At 47.5% G+C, this 18,326-nt stretch overlaps 1 protein-coding gene across 4 annotated transcripts in view; it reads right to left on the bottom strand.

The window, feature by feature from the left end:
• The window catches only part of PFKM (phosphofructokinase, muscle), a 128,946-nt gene that overhangs the window by 27,997 nt on the left and 82,623 nt on the right, over positions 1–18,326 (bottom strand). For all 4 annotated transcript variants that reach the window (XM_073576689.1, XM_073576688.1, XM_073576692.1 and 1 more), the window contains 8 exons: positions 12,230–12,293; positions 11,867–12,013; positions 4,082–4,152; positions 3,310–3,397; positions 2,404–2,556; positions 1,128–1,292; positions 522–583; positions 3–114 (listed from right to left, as the gene is read on the bottom strand). In XM_073576689.1, the coding sequence (XP_073432790.1) occupies positions 3–114; positions 522–583; positions 1,128–1,292; positions 2,404–2,556; positions 3,310–3,397; positions 4,082–4,152; positions 11,867–12,013; positions 12,230–12,293 (862 nt within the window). The remainder of the gene's footprint in view (positions 1–2; positions 115–521; positions 584–1,127; positions 1,293–2,403; positions 2,557–3,309; positions 3,398–4,081; positions 4,153–11,866; positions 12,014–12,229; positions 12,294–18,326) is intronic.

Genomic DNA, 18,326 nt, shown 5'->3' with positions numbered 1-18,326 from the left:
ACCTGTTGCATGTGACCAAGAACATTTTTCCTACAGTCAAAGATGCCTCTTCCTTCCTCTGAATACAAATTGAATATAAAATCGGTACTGTAATTGTCATTGCACTTTTCATTCCTGAAAAGAAAAACAAAGTTCGTTTCACAGAGAACATACCTGGCAGTCAATACATACGTTAGTGCTAATTTTCCTGATCCAAGGGAGTGTTGGATTCTCCAGGGATGTGCCTACAGGCGGATCTGCATTATTATTACTCTGTGAGCAGCGCCTCCTTGGTAAAGACCATAAACATTAGCAGTGAACAAAAATGCCCATATCTCGGGAAGCATATGGTGAATTTATATACAAGAAGATCTAGAAAGTCAGAGCAAAGACTGGCCATTTTTACGTGGTGATAGGCCCTCTTTGAGAACCTGTGTATTTTGCAGAGAGGGTGCAACAATGAAAACCCGTTTTGGATCTTCTACCCTAAAAATGGAAGAAATCCACCTGCATTTGATAAAATATGTTCAGGGGTTTCATACCTTAAAACTAAACCTCTTTTCACTGTAGTCTTCATTTTTTCTGTGAGATGTTCAACGTTTGCCTGTTATCACAAAAGAGAAGAAAAAGGAATAAAGTCCATTTCATTGACCGATCACACAGCTGGCGTCTGTTGTAGCTACTCTAACATGCAGAGGATGGGCGCCACTAAATCCAAGATACTGGAAGAGATAAAAAAAAAAAAATCGGGGCACACTGCGGTATACATTAGTTTTGAGAAGAAGCTTACATTTTTTTTTTAAATATGCCTCTAGCTGTACCCCATACAAAGTTTCTATGATTCATTGATCACTATTGCAGATATTTTTCATGTGAACACCTTTGCTATAAAATTTCTATGTTCTTCAATTAATGATAAGTATGTTTATTTCCAATGACACCCATCAGTTCAGTAATATCAGATGTCATCTGAAAAGAAAAAACCTTTCAAAATATAGCTAGGACTGTAGTAGTCATAGTAATCCGAGCACTCGAGATAGAGACACCTTACAAAGCCTAGAGCTATGTACTGGTGAACAAATCAGCTGTGTTAGGGCAAAGAACCAAAATGTGAAAGTTTTTACAATCCTTGAATGACCTTTTATTACCTGTAAATCATGTATAGAGAATGGCTCTTCATAAATATAAGCAGCGTCTGCACCTGCGGCAAAGCCGGACATGGTAGCTAGATATCCGCAGTATCCTCCCATGGTCTCAATGATGAATACTCTCCTCTTTGTCCCAGCAGCTGATTGCTTGATCCGATCACACGTCTACAAATATGAAAAGTGAATATACAAGAAAATGGTGCATGAATGCTGACCGACGCTTAACATGTTACTGAAAAATAAATTATTTTTTTCTTCATTATATATAGATCAGAAGTAATTTACATGAACCTTTAAACCTGTATGTCATGGATGGACATTTCTCAACATTCCTAAGAAAGCAGCCACCACTCAATGCAATTTCATCAAAGTATTCGAAATCTAAGACATAACGTTTCTCCTTGTGGAGAGTGACAAGCCAGGCCTGGCATGTCAGAATGAGGAGACTTATATGCCATGCATGCTCCTTTGGGAACTTAATTGCCTCTTCAGAGAGGAAGACGATGAACTCTAGTGCTACGTATTGGAAGTAGCAATCCTAAAAGTCAATATTGCGTATATAAGTCTCCTCACTCTGACATGCCAGACCTGGTAGTGGCTGATATCTCCCATATACGGTACACAGAGACAAGAGAGATTCATGCCCTTGTGTCTCTACGTAGCACATATCCAAAAGCAGCAGCAGAAGGAGAACAAAATATAGTTGTAATGAGCATGGTAGCTGTAAATCCAGCACTTAGATATAATAGGACACTAAAAAGAAATCAGCAGTACAGGGATTCTCCCTTTCACTCTATTTCTCACTGCTCCTAGTCCTCCAAAGACTTTTATAGACAGCTCTTATATGTCACCCTATTCCCCACCATTCATGCACATTAGATGGCTGGCCAGGTCACTGTAGTTTGTGGACTTGATTTAAATTGATGTAACGTAAATGAAATCTTAATATGTATCTGAAGATGGAAACATGTCAACTCACACTAGAGATGCTTTGGGTTTACACAATACCACTAGAGTTTTCTTCACCACCACAAGACTTAGCGGTGCATTAGAAATGATCTGTTCTCCTACAGTATTAATGACTCCAGCTATCTGGTTGCTCTGGGATGAACATCTTTCTGTTCCTTGCAGCTTGATATGCTGGGAAAAGTAAGACGCGCACTCATTACCTGACGTCCACACCAACTAATGCATATCTGAGAGGGCCGAGTGGCTAGGGCAGCTGCTATGTAGAGGTTACATAAAAACAGGACAGCACAAGGCGACTAATACTTACTGTAGTAATAGTGTTGAGGGCAGTATCGGCCCCAATGCTGAAGTCTGATCCAGGTACATTGTTTGACACAGTGGCTGGGATGACAACTAGAGGTATACACAACTCTTCATACTTGGAACGTCCTTCCATCAGTTCCAGGGAGCCCGTGAAAGCCTGCAGGAAACACACTTTCATTTCCAAGACATGTGTGAACAGGTGGAGGCATTTGTAAAATATAACATGGTTCCCACATCTGCTGAATGGAAAGTCCGAAAGCTTTTCTGCAGCCAAGTAGTGGGTGTGGGTTCTGTGCAATTTAGGTAGAGAGATTCAGGCAAAACCGGAAGTCTAATTATACAACAGTGCCAGAGATCATCACAAATTTACACTTTTACTTTTGTTCTTATTGTTTGCTATTATTATTAGTAGTAAATCCATAATTGATAATGTAGGGTAAAGTTTTTATTTTAACATGACAACACATTATTGAGATAAAAGAAATAAGCTAGCCCAGAGACCATCAGGAAAGGAAGCAAGTAGCAATATATCTGAACTGCAGCGGCCATTACAAGAAACGAATGTTGCATAAAAGCCAGAGATGGATAGCAGAGCCGAACAAATAGATTTGCTGCACCATGGTCCAGTTGTCAGATCAATAATCAATGGCCGATGGACTTGACCCCTACGAACCGCCTTCTACCTCCCAGCATCTCCGGCTCCTCTCTTGATTAGCCAGCCTGGCACAACGTCAGTCCAGCTAATCAATGGAGGATCCATGGGTTCAGGAAGGTAGGAGAAGGTTTAGCAGGGATATTGTCCAGGTACTCCAGAATGCTGACCTGACTGCGAGACCCGGGTCCTGCAAATTTATTCGCTCATCTCTAATAGACAGATAATTACTTTTTCCAATGTAAAAATAAAAAATACCTCAAAACCCCCAATAATGATCAGTCCATGTATGTTGAAGTTACTTATATTGCAACTAATTTCTTCAAGATATTTTTTAGGCAGCACCCTATGAAACAAGCAGAAAACGTATTAATGAAGAAGTAAAGGCAACGCGTAGATCAATATAAAATGCAGACATGGCTCCAACTATAGTGACACCTATCCATCACATCACAGCCTGGCAGATAAAAAATGTGGCCGACTGACAGTATTTGTATGTACTCCCATCATGGTGCGGATGACTTACTGAACACACACAGCTAAAAAAAATGTATATTTAGAATATTGTAGTAAATTATGCTGTAAAGTCTGATATACATGATTATTTTATATTATGAACTTCGGTTGGGAGTCCTAGAGCCCTGCTTCATAAGACTGCAACGATCCAGTCTCAGGCTCTGTTCACACCTTTGTCCAGACATTCAATTTAGGGACAGACAAAAAATCTGCGTGATCTGCTTTTTCTTCTGTTCTAAAAGAAGACACATAATGGAATTCAGATAAACCCCATAATAACCAGTGCGGTCCCTTTGCGTCTGTTTCTATCAGTTAGGTAACCGATCCTTTTTGGACATTTTTGTTTGTCTGTTTTCAAAATAGCAAAGAACAATTGACTATGCAAACAGAAATGTGAACATGGCCTTACCACTGACAGAAACGCTGACAAATCCCGCTATCATCTAAAATGCTCAAATAATTGTGGGGTTCAAAGACCCCTGACACGCATAGAAAATGAAGAATGAAAAGTTACCTTTTCGTTCCAAGTCGTGAACCGCCTTGTCCTGTCCATCCGCCAACCCCTCCCCATCCAATTTCTTCAATCTAGTTGTATAAAAATGGTAATAGAAGAATAGAAGAATATAACAAGCAGCTGGTATTTATGTCCCATCAGCAATATACTGCTTCTATGAAACAACTTTACAGGGCTTGTTTTTGATACATGGAGTCCAGATCTCATAGTGAAGCCCGTCTGTCTGCAGCCACCACGAGGGGAAGTGCACAGCATGCTGATTTACAGAGACGCAAGGACAGCTGTGAATTCTCCATGCAAAGTGCTCCCCCCAGAGGAGGCTGCTGGGTATCACCATCTTGTGCTGGAAAGAAATAAAAGCAGTTCTTCCTTTATTATGCTTTCTTATATAGCGCCATCATATTCTGCAGCGCTTTACAGACTTTATAATCGCTGGCCTAACATTCAGTTGTTTGGGCCCCCATACACATTAGACTGTCAGCCGAACTCATCGATATCTAAGGTGTATGGGGACCTGTGCATCTGCTCATACAAACTCACCGATGAATTGATTAAATATGCCATTTTACTTATTGCATTCATTTCACTTTTATCTTGCTTGCAGAGGAAACAATGTATCAGTAATGTTTGTGTTTCCAATTAAATCTTTCCAAAGATTACAGTATGTCTTAAAGAGTAATTTCCAAAATAGTAGTATTTATAGCCCAAAACCACATGCTCAACCTCCACGCCATTCATTGCCTATGGCACTGCCAGAGAAAGCGAGCACAGCGCTCGCCCTATAGACAATGAATGGAGCGGAGGTCGACCATGTGCACCATCGCTCCATTCAAGATGTTGATCTGTGGCCCAAACCCCAGAAGTCGGATCCCCAGCAATCGGTAAGCTATCTCCTATCCTACAGGTAGGTGATAACTTACTGTCTTGGGAAGAACCCTTTAAATGGCTGATTTAATCAGCCATCAAGTGCCTTTATCAGCAATGGGTGATCAGTGCTACACCCGTGGCTGTTAACCTGTTAAATCCCACTCTTAATCACTAACAGCGGGATTTAACACGTGGCGGCTGGAAGCGTGTCACTAATCCCGGCGCCCCTGTCACATGTCTGCAGAAGACCCCTGTGCTTGACATTATGAATCTCCTGTGAATGCCGGGCTGTGACCAGCTTTCATAGGAGATTGTGATTTCTGCTATACATAGCGGTGCTGAGACCTGTAATGTATAGCACAGCCGATTAGATGATTGCAGCTTCAAGTCTCCTACGGACACTATTGAAGTCAGTAAAAAGTGTGAAAAAAAAGTAAAAAAAAACAAACAAACAAAAGTTCAAATCACTGCCCTTTTGCCCCACTGAAAATAAAACACACAGACACACATTAAATATATATAGATAGTTCTGCATTCAGAACTGTCCAATCTATCAAAATAAAACAATAATTATGCCGATCGGTAAACTGCGTAACAAGAAAAAAAATCAAAACGCCAGAATTACGTTTTCTTGATCGCCACAACACTGCAATAAATGTAATAAGAGGTGACTAAAACGTCAGATCTACCCCAAAATAGTATCAATAAAAATGTCTGCTCATGGCACAAAAAATAAGCCCTCTACCAGCCCCAGATCATGAAAAATGGAGATGCTACGGTTCTCGGAAAGTGGAGAAGCAAAATTTGTTTTTCTTACAAATGTCTAATTTTTTTCAGCACTTAAATAATAATAAAAAAACAATACATGTTTGGTATCTGCATACTCATACTGATCTGGAGAATCATACTGCCAGATCAGATTTACCATAAAGGGAACATTGTAAATACAAAAAAAAAGAAAAAAAAAAAAAAACAATTATGGAATTGCACTTTCTTTGCAATTTCATTGCACTTGGAATATATTTCCGGTACACTATATGGTAAAATCAATGGTGGCATTCACAAATACAACTCGTCCTGCAAAAAACAAGCCCTAACATGGCCATATTGACAAAAAATAAAAAAGTGATGGCTCTGGGAAGGAGGGGAACATGGATTTTTGTGATAACTCACCGTAAAATCCTTTTCTCCGAGACACTCATTGGGTGACACAGATACTGTGGGTGTATGCTTCTGCCGCTTGGAGGCTGACACTAAGTGAAAAAAAGAGGTTAGCTCCTCCTCCGCCGTATACACTCTCGCCCCTATTGCGGGCGGAACTCAGTTTGGTGCCAAAGCAGTAGGAGGACAACAAAATCAATCTTAATATAGGTATAGCATGTCTAGAAAAAGACCACCCTTATATCACATAAATAAATGCGTATTAACTAAACAGAAACAGAGCCAACTGGCTAACAGGGTGGGTGCTGTGTCCCCCAATGAGCGTCTCGGAGAAAAGGATTTTACGGTGAGTTATCACAAAAATCCATGTTTCTCCTTCACCTCATTGGGGGACACAGATACTGTGGGACGTCCTAAAGCAGTCCCTGGGTGGGAGATTGACTCACCGATCCAAGCTACATGCACCTCTTGTTTAACAGGTATGCCACCGCTGCTTGGAGAATCCTTCTACCCAGGCTCGCATCCGCCGAGGCCTGAGCATGGATATTATAATGTTTGGCAAATGTGTGCAGGCTGGACCAGGTTGCTGCCTTGCAAACTTGTTCCGCCGAAGCCTGATGCCGAAGCGCCCAAAAGGCGCCCCCTGCCCGAGTAGAGTTCGCTCCAATCCCTGCTGGAATCGGCGTGCCTCTAATGCGGTAGGACTCCTGAATCGTCCAATGAATCCATCTGGCTATGGTCGATTTTGAGGCAGCAAGTCCCCTCCTGCGCCCTTCGGGGAGCACGAACAGCGTGTCCGTCTGACGAAAGGGTTCCGTCCGCGACACGTACCTCTGGAGGGCTTTTACCAGGTCTAACATGTGAAGAGCCTTTTCCACATGGTGCACCGGTGCTGGACAAAATGAAGGCAAAACAACATCTTCATTAATGTGAAAAGAGGACACGACTTTCGGCCGAAAAGGAGGGGCTGGTCTGAGGACCACCTTATCCTTATGGAAAGTGAGGAACGGAGCTCGGCAGGATAGGGCCGCCAGCTCTGAAACCCGCCTGATGGAAGTGATGGCCACTAGGAACACCACTTGCAAGGTAAGGTACCTCAAAGAGATATTCTGAAGTGGTTCAAATGGAGCTTCCTGCAGAACACTTAGGACCATGTTAAGGTCCCAGGCGTCCATAAGCGCCTTCTAGGGAGGTACCAAGTGGGAGACTCCCTGAATGAAAAGTCTCCACCTGCAAATTAGTAACAAATCTGGGCTGGAACAGGATGGAAAAGGCCGATATTTGTCTCCTGAGGGAACCTGGGGCAAAGCCCGAGTCTAATGGAAGTAGTAGCAGTGGGGGAAATAGATATGGGAGGCGAAGCTGGTTCCATGGCAGAACCCACGTGTCCACCGCGAATGCCTGCGGGTCCCTGGCCTGAGCGACATATGTGGGCACCTTGGCATTCACTCTGGAAGCCATCAGGTCCACATCCGGAGCTTCCCACAGTTGACAAATCTGCTGAAAATCTTCGAGCTGTAGAGACCACTCTCCGGATGCAAGACCCTGCCAGCTGAGAAAGTCTGCCGCCCAATTTTTCACACCCCAGGATGTGGACCGCCGAAATCACCGAGTGGTTTGCTTCGGCCCACTGAAGAACGAGCTCCCCCTCTGGTTGCTCTGCTGCGGGTGCCCCCTTGATGATTTATTTAAGCCACCGCCGTGGCGTTGTCCGATTGAATCCAGACAGGGCGGCCTGCTAGAAAGTGAAGAAACTTCTGCAGCGCCAGCCGAATTGCTTGTATCTCCAATAAGTTGATCGGGAGGCGTGCCTCCAGTGGCGACCACGTCCCTGGGCTGTGTAGTGGCGAAACACCGCTCCCCCACCGAGGAGACTGGCGCCGGTTGTCATTACCAGCCAATGATCTGGGCCAGAGAGGAACTGGTTATCCACCATCCGAGCGACTGCCTGACTTGAGAGGACAGTCGGCACCGCCGATCGAGCGTGAAAGGATTCTTGTCCCAGGCTGACAAGAGGGCGTGCTGCAGGGGCGAAGGTGGAACCGGGCGACAGGTATCGCTTCCATTGCTGCCACCATTTTCCCTAGAATCCTCATCCCGGATCGAATGGTATGAGGGACTGGTTGGCGAAGTGTCCGGACTCCCTACCGGAGAGCTAGCGCCTTTTCCTGAGGGAGAATTACCAACCCTCGGAAGAGTCGAAGATCATTCCTAGGAAGGAGATCATCTGAGCTGGCACAAGGGATGACTTCTTTGCATTGCCAACCATCCTAAGCAGGCAAGAGTATCTAGCGTGATGTTGACCTTTTCCTCGCATGCCCGTATTGCCGGGCCCTTGAGCAAGAGGTCGTCCAGATAAGGCAAGACGACTATGCCTCGAGAATGCAGTGTGGCCATGACAACTGCCATAACCTTTGTGAACACTCTGGGAGCCTTGGCTAGCCCGAAGGGTAGCGCTACGAACCAAAAATGTTGTTCGCCGATGGTGAAGCGTAGAAACCTCTGATGAGGAGGAAAAATGGGAATATGCAGATATGCGTCCTGGATGTCTATTGAGGCCAAGTATCCTCATTGCTCCATGGCTGATATGACTGAATGGAGAGACTCCATCCGAAAATGTCTGATCCTGATGAATTTGTTCAGAAGCTTCAGGTCCAAAACAGGCCTGACAGACCCGTCCTTTTCGGGAACCTCAAAAAGGTTGGAATAGAACCCCTGAGCTCTTTCGTGTTCCAGCACTGGAACAATGACTCCGTTGTGATGGAGCGATTTGATGGCTCCCAATAGAGCCCTTGCCTGGGTGTCCACCCTGGGAAGCCGGGAAGAAAAAAAAGAAAACGTCTTGGAGGATAACTGACAAATTCTATTCTGTAACCCGAGGCCACGGATTCCTTTCCCCATGCGTCGTGAACGACATTGACCCAGACGTAGTGAAACCAGAGTAGGCCGCCGCCCACATTGCCGTTGTCGTCTGGTAAAGGCCTCGAGTCATTCGGCCGACGATCTTTGGGATCTGGATCCCCTCGATCTGAGCTGCTGAGTATGCATTCTCCCCAAGGGGTTGGCTCTATATGAGACCTGCCGCTTCCTATCCTGGTTGGGGCAGCCTGAGGTGGCGGAATTGGCTGCTGTAGTCCACCCGGGGTTGTGAAAGGCCCGAAAATGTGCCTGAAAACGGGTGACGAAAAAGCGTTTTGCCCTTTTGTTGAGGGAGAAACCCATTCTTTCCTCCTGTGGAGTCGGAGATAAGTTGATCCAACTTCTCTCCAAATAGGTGGCCGCACTGATAAGGCAGGGAAGTCAAGGACTTATTAGAAGTAGGATCGGCTCGCCATGTCCTTAACCATAGGGCTCTTCTGACAGAAATTGCATTAGCGGCAGCAAGTGCCGAGCAATTGTCCGCATCCCAAAATGCATTGATTACATAGTCTCCGGTCACCGCCATCTGACCTGCGACCTCTGAAATCTCTGCAGGTAGATCCTGCTCCTGCGCAACCTTGTTTAATGTTTCTGACCATGATATCATAGCCTTGGCTACCCAAGTTGCTGCGAATGAGGGAGCGAGCGCTGACCCGGACGCCTCATATACTGAGCGAGCCAAGCTCTCTATAAGGCGATCCGTGGGATCCTTAATTGAGGAAACCCTAGGGACGGATAGCAGGGTCTTAGTGATTAGGCACGAAACCGGAGGATCCCCAACTGGGATTCCATCTATTTTTTACGGAGGTCCGGAGCAAACGGATACCTTGTTTCGAGTGCCTTTTGACCCGAGAAACGCCTGTCTGGACGTTCTCTGTGCCGCTGCACTATGTCCTCAAACTTCGGGTGAGAGGAAAAAATTCTGTGCAGGCGCTTCACTTGCTTAAATGACACTTCATGCCCCGTAGCCACTGCGGGATCATCCTCAATCCCCAAGGTCTGATTGACGGCTTCTATGAGGCTGTCCACTGTTTCACGTGACCCTGGAGTGTCCAGGTCAAGGGGCTCGTCTGAATCACAATCTGAGGTCTGCTCGCTATCAACCACTGGTGACGGGGAGCGAGAAGCAGAGCTTACGGATGCCAAGGCACCGGATGGACTGGGCGACACCATGTGGATTCGTTTCCTCCGGGTCTGCCTGGAGTGAGAGTGGTTCCTGCAGACCAGAGGCTTTTGTGAGGTGGAGGTTCCCTCTAAGGCCGGCGAGCCACTGTCCCTGCCCCTATCTGGGGCAAGAAGGGACTCTATTGCTCTCGTAAGTGACACCATGGACTATGACAGAGATAGGGCCCACTCCGGGGACACATTGGCTACAGTCGCAGGGGAGGGCTCCAGGGCGCGTTCGGAGACACAGGCTTCTGGCTCTGTGCTCGTGGAAACCTAACCCCACAAGAAATGCATTTGAAATAAAGGAACGTGTGCGATACACTTACCCCGTCCTGTGTCCCCGCGTGTTCCTGCCTCTGCGCTCCACTGCCCAGCGTTCCTTCCTCTGGGTAGGCCGGAACGTTACTCTCCCGGTCGCGGCCTACCCTGCGATGAAGCCGGGAGCTCAATTTGTTCGGCGTCGGCCCAAGCCGGGGGGGGGGGCGCCGGAAATGACGTCACGCCGGGGGCGGGACTTCCGCCCGCGGCCTAGTCACGGACGCAGCCACAGGCTAAATTTTGCATGCCTGCCGCGGGGGCGGGGGGGACGGCGCGCTGGCGGCCTCTGCCTTTTCCCCCTGCGATCCATGCCGCCGGAACCCGGCGTCCCTGCCTGGCGGAAGGAGGCAGGAGGGAGGAGAGGGAAGGAGGATTGTCTTACACTCCCTAAGATGCCTGGAGCTTCCCCGGAACACTGCCGCAGGGCGCTCCCCAACCCTCCATACCGGACTCCGGATCTAGCACACCAGGTAGAGGGGATGGGGTTAAATTCTGGACGGTGCAGGCACCCTAGCTCCGTCTAACCCCTTCAGGGGGTGAGGAGAGGGACCGTCCGCCGCCTTGCAGCACCGCCGTCTAGCGTTGGTGGAGCAGTGGGGGCCGCACACACTAGTCTTGTGCCTCTGTGAAGCCCATGGTTTCTATACCTAGGGGTGGACAGGGCTAAGTCCGGCATCATGTCCCACGTCGCGGGAGAGGTTACGTGGAGGGACACTCGCACGTGCTCGCCCGTTGTTGGTTTGGGGAAATCGGACCCTTTCAATAGGATCCGTTGCCCCTGTCTTATCTTCATAAAATAACAAACAAAAATAGAAGTCTGGGGAAAAAGGCCCAGATATGTCCCTCGGTGCGGGAAAGGATACGTGGAGACGATACTCAACACGTGCTCTCCCGTTGATGGTTTGGGGAGATCGGACCCTTTCAATAGGATCCGTCGCCCCTGTCTTATCTTCATGGAAAAAAAGAAGTCTGGAGAAATCCAGACACGTGTGCCTCTAAAGACACCAAGCAAAAAACTGAGTTCCGCCCGCAATAGGGGCGAGGGTGTATACGATGGAGGAGGAGCTAACCTCTTTTTTTCACTTAGTGTCAGCCTCCAAGCAGCAGAAGCATACACCCACAGTATCTGTGTCCCCCAATGAGGCGAAGGAGAAAATCGAAAACCCAAAATGGAAAATCGCAAGGTCATGAAGGGTGTTAATAACCCCCATAGGTGATACACATTTGACCTGGGCTACATTAAACTAGGGCAGCTTTAGATTACCCATAAAAGTAGTAAGGAGAGAATGGTTCAGTTTCTGAAGCCGCTTCCAGGGAACGTTTCTGGTATGAGTCGTGTGCAATAAGACGTACCTGTCCTTTAGCGAGGCCCTCAAATCCATCATGTACAGCGAACATCCTGTGGCCTTGGATAATGCCGATCCTTACAGTGGACCTGACGGCGGCGTTCATGCCAGCTGCTGGCGCTCCGACATTCAGCACAGCCAGGTTATAGCCACTCTACAAGTGATGGGGGAAAGGGAGTGATTTTCTAGGTAATCTCTTACATTTTAAGACAGAATTTATAGAACTTGTCATGTGCTCACACAGACAGAACTGCTAAATCCTGGAATCTGCCCTTATGGGGATCAGATCTGAACCTGATCAGAATCTTATAAATTCTATATTTTGTACAGATCACCCACGTTACAAGAGGACATTGAGAATACTGCAGACCTTGGTGGACGGTGGTCTTATGTGAGCCAGGGTCCGGTACACATTCCAGTTGTTTTCAAAGCTCCTGCAAAACAAATTAATATATTATGGTGAGGAAGAAGTATCCACTTTGTACATGCAAAAAATCTATGGCTAAGGCCCTGTTCACACATTCAGTATTTGGTCAGTATTTTACATCAGTATTTGTAAGCCAAAACCTGGAGTGGGTGATAAATGCAGAAGTGGTGACGGATTTCTCTAATTGTTCCACTCCTGGTGATGTAAAATACTGACCAAATACTGAACGTGTGAATGTGGCTTTAAAGTGAAACTTGATTATTAATTAACATTTCCAAACATTGAACACACATCCTTTAACAACAGTGTGCCATAGTAGCACTACTATTCCATGCAGGACTAATGTAAGTGAGTTTAGCAAACATCTATCCTTTGTCAATGAAGTATACAGTAGCACCTGGCTAATGCTTACATGCCTATACCTACAAGTGTTAAAGGGGTTGTCAATGCAGTCCATCAATCATAGGCATGGGGGTCCAAGCCCCCTGTATGACCACACTGAGGAAGTTTCCATGAAGTGGGGGTCATGCACCCTTCAGCAATGTGCATGACCCCCAGCAAAGGACCAAGCACATTTGAGTGTCATTCAAGATGGATTCCCATTTCACAGTCACAGTAACTTACAGCAGCAATGTGGTAAGTATAAGTGACAATTGCAAAAACTTTTGACATGTGACGAGTTTTATTTGGTGGGGATTCATAGGCTGAGACCACCACAAATTACAAAAACAAAGGATACGCTATGGAGTCTGGTTTTAGTGTCACAGGAGGGTGTTGCTCATCTGAGAGCTTCATATCTTTTATTTTAGTCATCTGTGGGGGTCTTAGCACCACCAGTAAAATGTTCTGACATGTCTTTAGGACAGAAAAAAAAATGACCAGCACTTCCTAATATAATAAAGCAAGTGTGAAGAGGTGCAAGCTGCTATGGCTGCATAATATACAAACAAAAGAATACAGCAGCGCTCTAAGCACTAAGATGTGTGCAGACACTGAATACATGAGATGTGAATCGCATTACTGATATGTAGAATATACTTATTACATGAAGGTACTTAGCACTTAAGTTGGCTAATTCATGCAAGTCCTCCAGCCATGACAACGCATACCTGGTCAGTTTTATGTAGTATAGTATTGGAGGTGGAGACAGCCTCCTTTTCTGACTGCACACTCCTCCTATCAGTCTAAGGCTGGGTTCACGTTGCGTTATGGCAGTCCATCTAACGGACTGCGTTACAACGCCGCATTAACGCGATGTAACACATCCATTAACGCTGCCATAGACTGCCATAACGTGACGCATCGCTAACGCATGTCATAATCGGTATGTGCCATCATGCTGTGATGGACCCTCGGACGCGGTCTGCAGCGGTCTGGAGCATCCGCGCTAGCATGATCAAAAAAGGCAGTTGTGTTAGCGCAGTCCTTTTAACGCATGCGTTGAACGGACTGTCCTAACGCAATGTGAACCTAGCCTAAGGCTGGTTTAATTGACGCTGGATCCTACCTGTCATTTAAATTTGCAGGCTTTTAGCCCAGGAGAGGCAAGTTTGATAAGTATTAGATTTAGGGTCCCATCAAAGAAAGATACACCTTGTCATGGCTGATGGGCTCTCATGAATTGGTCGATTTGTGTGCCGAGTAGCTTCATAGTATAACAGGATTTTGGTTGCTTACCGTAAAATCTGTTTCTCAGAGTCATCATTGGGGGACACAGAAACCGTGGGTGTGTGCTGCTGTCACTAGGAGGTTAACACTATGCATGAAAAAAATGTTAACTCCGCCTCCACAGTATACACCCCTCCGACAGGCTTTAGGACAATCAGTTAGTGAAAAAGCAGTAGGAGGAGACATTATCATGTAAGTCATCATATATTCATTACACGTAATAAAATCATGGGAGGGCGCTGTGTCCCTCAATGAAGTCTGAGAAAAAGATTTTACGGTAAGCAACCAAAATCCTGTTTTCTCTTTCGTCTCATTGGGGCGGCAAAGAAACCGTGAGACGTCCAAAAGCAGTCCCTGGGGTGGGAAAAGACAGAAACTTCCTTCAGGTCGGAGAACTCACCACTGCCGCCTGCAAGATTCTTCTGCCTAGGCTGGCGTCCACTGATGCATAGGTATGGACCTTATAGAACCTTGAAAAGGTATGCACGGACGACCATGTGGCAGCTTTGCACAACTGCATGGCTGATACCCTGTTTTGTACCGCCCAAGAGGCGCCCAGCGCCCGGGTTGAATGGGCCTTGACACCAGCAGGGGACACCCTGTCCTTCACCCGGTAGGCTTCCAGAATTGCTATTCTGATCCAGAGGGCAATTGTTGCCTTAGAGGACGGCAGGCCTCTTCTCACCCTATCGGAGGTAACAAAGAGCGAGGCCGCCTTCCTGAAGGGAGCGGTCCTGACCAGACAGACCCTTATCGCCCTGACCAGCTTATTCAAAGAACGCTCCAGAGGATGGGTTGGAGCGGGACAAAATGACAGAAGGATTATATCCTCGTTCAGGTGGAAGGCCGATACCACCTTCGTAAGAAAGTTAGGAGGAGGCCGCAAAACAACCTTGTCCTGGTGCATAATTAGGAATGGAGGGCGACAGGACAATATCGCTAATTCTGAAACCTGCCTAATAGAGGTGATGGCTACGAGGGGTTCGAAGGGTGAACCAGTCAAGGCTTCCAAGACCAAGTTAAGATCCCCTGGAGTTACAGGGGATCTGTAAGGATGGGCCGCATGTGCCACTCCTTGCAGAAAGGTCCTAACCTGTAAGCGGGAGGCCAAATTTCTTTGAAAAAGAATAGAGAGAGCAGATACCTGGCCTTTCAAGGAACTTAGGGCCAGAACGCCATCTAACCCTGCCTGGAGAAAAGCTAGGACAGATGGCAGGGAACAGAGCATAGGTGTGATATGATTAGACTCACACCAGCCAAAATAGGCCTTCCAGGCACGATATGGTCCGAAAATCCCGGGATTAATAGTCCGAAAAATTCCGCTGCTCTCAGTATTGTGGTTTCAATGGCCATGCCGTTTAATTGAGCAACCGAGAATTCGGGTGGTAAAACAACCCCTGAGCTAGAAGATCTGGTCTGTTGGGGAGTCTCCAGGGGGTGCCTGCTAAAGGATTGATAATTTCTGCGATCCAGGCCCTCCTGGGCCAGTATGGGGCGATCAATATGACTGGCACCCCTTCCACCCTGATCTTCTTTAGCAGTCTGGGCAGGAGAGGAAGGGGAGGGAACAGGTAAGGGAGTCTGAACTGTGTCCAGGGAATGACCAGTGCATCCACCCCTACTGCTAGAGGATCGCGGTACCTTGGGACAAACTGTTGGACCCTTCTGTTCTGTTGCGATGCCAGGAGGTCCACGTCTGGAATCCCCCATAGCTGTCATATCCGACGGAACACGTCCTGGTGTAAGGACCATTCTCCTACCGTGAGCCCCTCCCAACTGAGGAAGTCGGCGGCCGTGTTGTCTGTGCCGGGAATGGAAACTGCCAACATTGCCGGAATTGCGGTTTCTACCCAGTTGAAGATTCTAGATACCTCGGGCACTGCCCGGGAACTTCTGGTTCCCCCTTGGTGGTTGATGTATGCCACTGCCGTGGCATTGTCCGTTTGAATCCGTACTGGCTGGTTGTTGAGGTATCTTTCCCCAATGTTTAAGTGCTAGGAAGACCGCCCTCAGTTTTAGAATGTTGACTGATAGTGAGGATTCTTGCCTCAACCATCATCCTTGGACAGTCAGGTGACGGAATACCGCACACCAGCCCAGGGGACTGGCGTCTGTAGTTACTACCTGCCAGTGGACAGGGGGAAAAGGCCGTCCCAGATGAACGAGGGGGGAGGTCAGCCACCACTTGAGGGACTCCCTGGTCTGAATGGAAGGGAGGAAGGGGCGATCCAGCAAAGAGATGGACCTGTCCCAATGAAGGAGGATGTTCCTCTGTAGTATCCTGGAATGGAACAGGGCAAAGGGTATTACCTCTGAAGCTGTCACCATCCTTCCCAGGACTCTCATGGCAGCGCAAAAGGATAGACGCCGGAATTTCAACAGAGAGCGAATTCCCTGCTGGAGGGTAATCCACTTTCTTTCTGGGATAAAGACCCTCGAGCGGCGGGTGTCGATTACCATTCCTAAGAATTCTAGGCGTTGTGTTGGCGTTAGGTGAGATTTATCCCTGTTTATGATCCAACCAAACCGCTAGATTTTCCTGGGCCTGAGCGAAGGAGGGCGCTTTGACGAGAATATAGTCGAGATATGGCACCAATATTACGCCTCCGACTCTTAATATAGCTACCATCGCTGCCACAATCTTTGTGAAAATTCTGGGGGCTGTTGCCAGCCCAAATGGCAGGGCCACAAACTGGAAATGCTGCTTTTGGACAGTAAAACGCAGAAACCTTTGATGTCCCTAAAAAATGGGGACATGTAGGTAGGCATCCCGGATGTCTATGGAACATAGGAATTCCTGATCCTCTATAGACGTAACTACCGACCGAATCGATTCCATCCTGAAATGGCATAAGCGGACCCATCTGTTTAGCCTTTTGAGGTCTAGTACGTAACGAACTGAGCCATCCTTTTTTGGTATCACAAACAGTTTTGAGTAAAAGCCGGCAAAACGTTCCTGCTTGGGAACGAGGACGATTATTCCTGCGTTGAGGAGAGTCGATTGCCGCAGAAAAAACTAGAGCCCTAGCAGCGTCTTTTGGTTGCGATAGAAAGAAGCGATCTCGCGGAAGGACGTTGAAGTCTATCTTGCATCCTGTCGATACTACCTCCTTTACTCAGATATCCTCTACTGAACTCTGCCAGACATCTCTGAAGAGGAGAAGGCGGCCTCCTAGTCAGGGAGAGGTACTGGAAAGGGAGTTGGACTCCCTGCTGGCGTCAGGCTGAAGTGGCTCTGCCCGGCCCTAACCTGGTAGTTCTGCTGTTGTAACTGCGGGAATGCCATGAAGGGGTGGCCCGAAAGGATACTTTCCTCTTATCTCTCGGTGCTTGCGACCTCTGTGGGCCCTCAGCATAAGTGCCTGTTGCTGGGGTACGGCGAAAGGGCTGAGCCCTATGTTTGACAACATATCGACGAGGCTTGGCCTGGGGGAGAAGGAAGCGTGTACCCCCGTTGCATGATTTGATATAGCACTGACCCAAAGAGCCGGGTTCCCTGAAGCGGCTAATTGGTCTGTGATTTCTTTGAGGACAAATCAGCCTGCCAAGCCCCTAGCCAGACTGTCCGCTGGACGGCTACCACGTTACTGGATGCTTGAGCTGCGCAAGACGCGGCATCCAGGGCTGCTGGGACCATATACCTCCCGGCATGGGAGATTTGATCTGCGAGTTCCGCCAGTTCTGCTGGTGGTGCCCCGGCCAATATGCCCTGCCTAAGCTGTTTGGCCCATTCTGTAACAGACTTAGCTACCCAAGCTGAGGTGAAGGCTGGACACAATGTGGCAGCTGCTGCCTCAAAAGCGGATTTTGTCAGGGATTCTATCCTCCTATCATTGGGACCTTTTAGGGCTGCTCCACTGGCGAGTGGGAGGACTGTATTGGTAGCGAGTCTGGACACTGGTGGATCCACCGAAGGGGAGGCGGTCCAGTTGGCGGTGAAATCTGGAGGGAAGGGATATAGAATCCCAAAATGACTTTCTCTCTGACATCGCCTGGTTGGGTTTTCCCTTGTACTGGCCAACACTTCCTAAAAATCCTTGTGGGAGGTGAAAACCCTAGAGGGGGACTTATGAAGCTTAAATGAAAAAACCTGATCATTAGGTTTTGATGTGGTGTCCCCAATGTTAAAAGGTCTTATTGACTGCGGCAATGAGGCAATGAGGCCCTGAACCATATCCTTGACCTGGGACTGTTCTGGCCCGTACTCAGAACCCTCCGCTGAGTGTATCTCCGATAATGCCTCGCCTGATTCCGGGGATGAGGACCGGGAGGAGGCAGACAGCCAGAGGAATTCTGGCAGTGAGATGGAGTGACAAGGGGACATGGGTTGATGGTCCTGTCTAAACCTTTTTTGGCCTCTAGAAGGCCCAAA

This window comes from Dendrobates tinctorius, unplaced genomic scaffold (genome assembly GCF_039654945.1).
Source record: "Dendrobates tinctorius isolate UK_male_01 unplaced genomic scaffold, ASM3965494v1 ptg000051l, whole genome shotgun sequence".
In the NCBI taxonomy this organism is placed as follows: Eukaryota; Metazoa; Chordata; class Amphibia; order Anura; family Dendrobatidae; genus Dendrobates; species Dendrobates tinctorius.
This window is presented reverse-complemented; position numbering and strand designations above follow the sequence as displayed.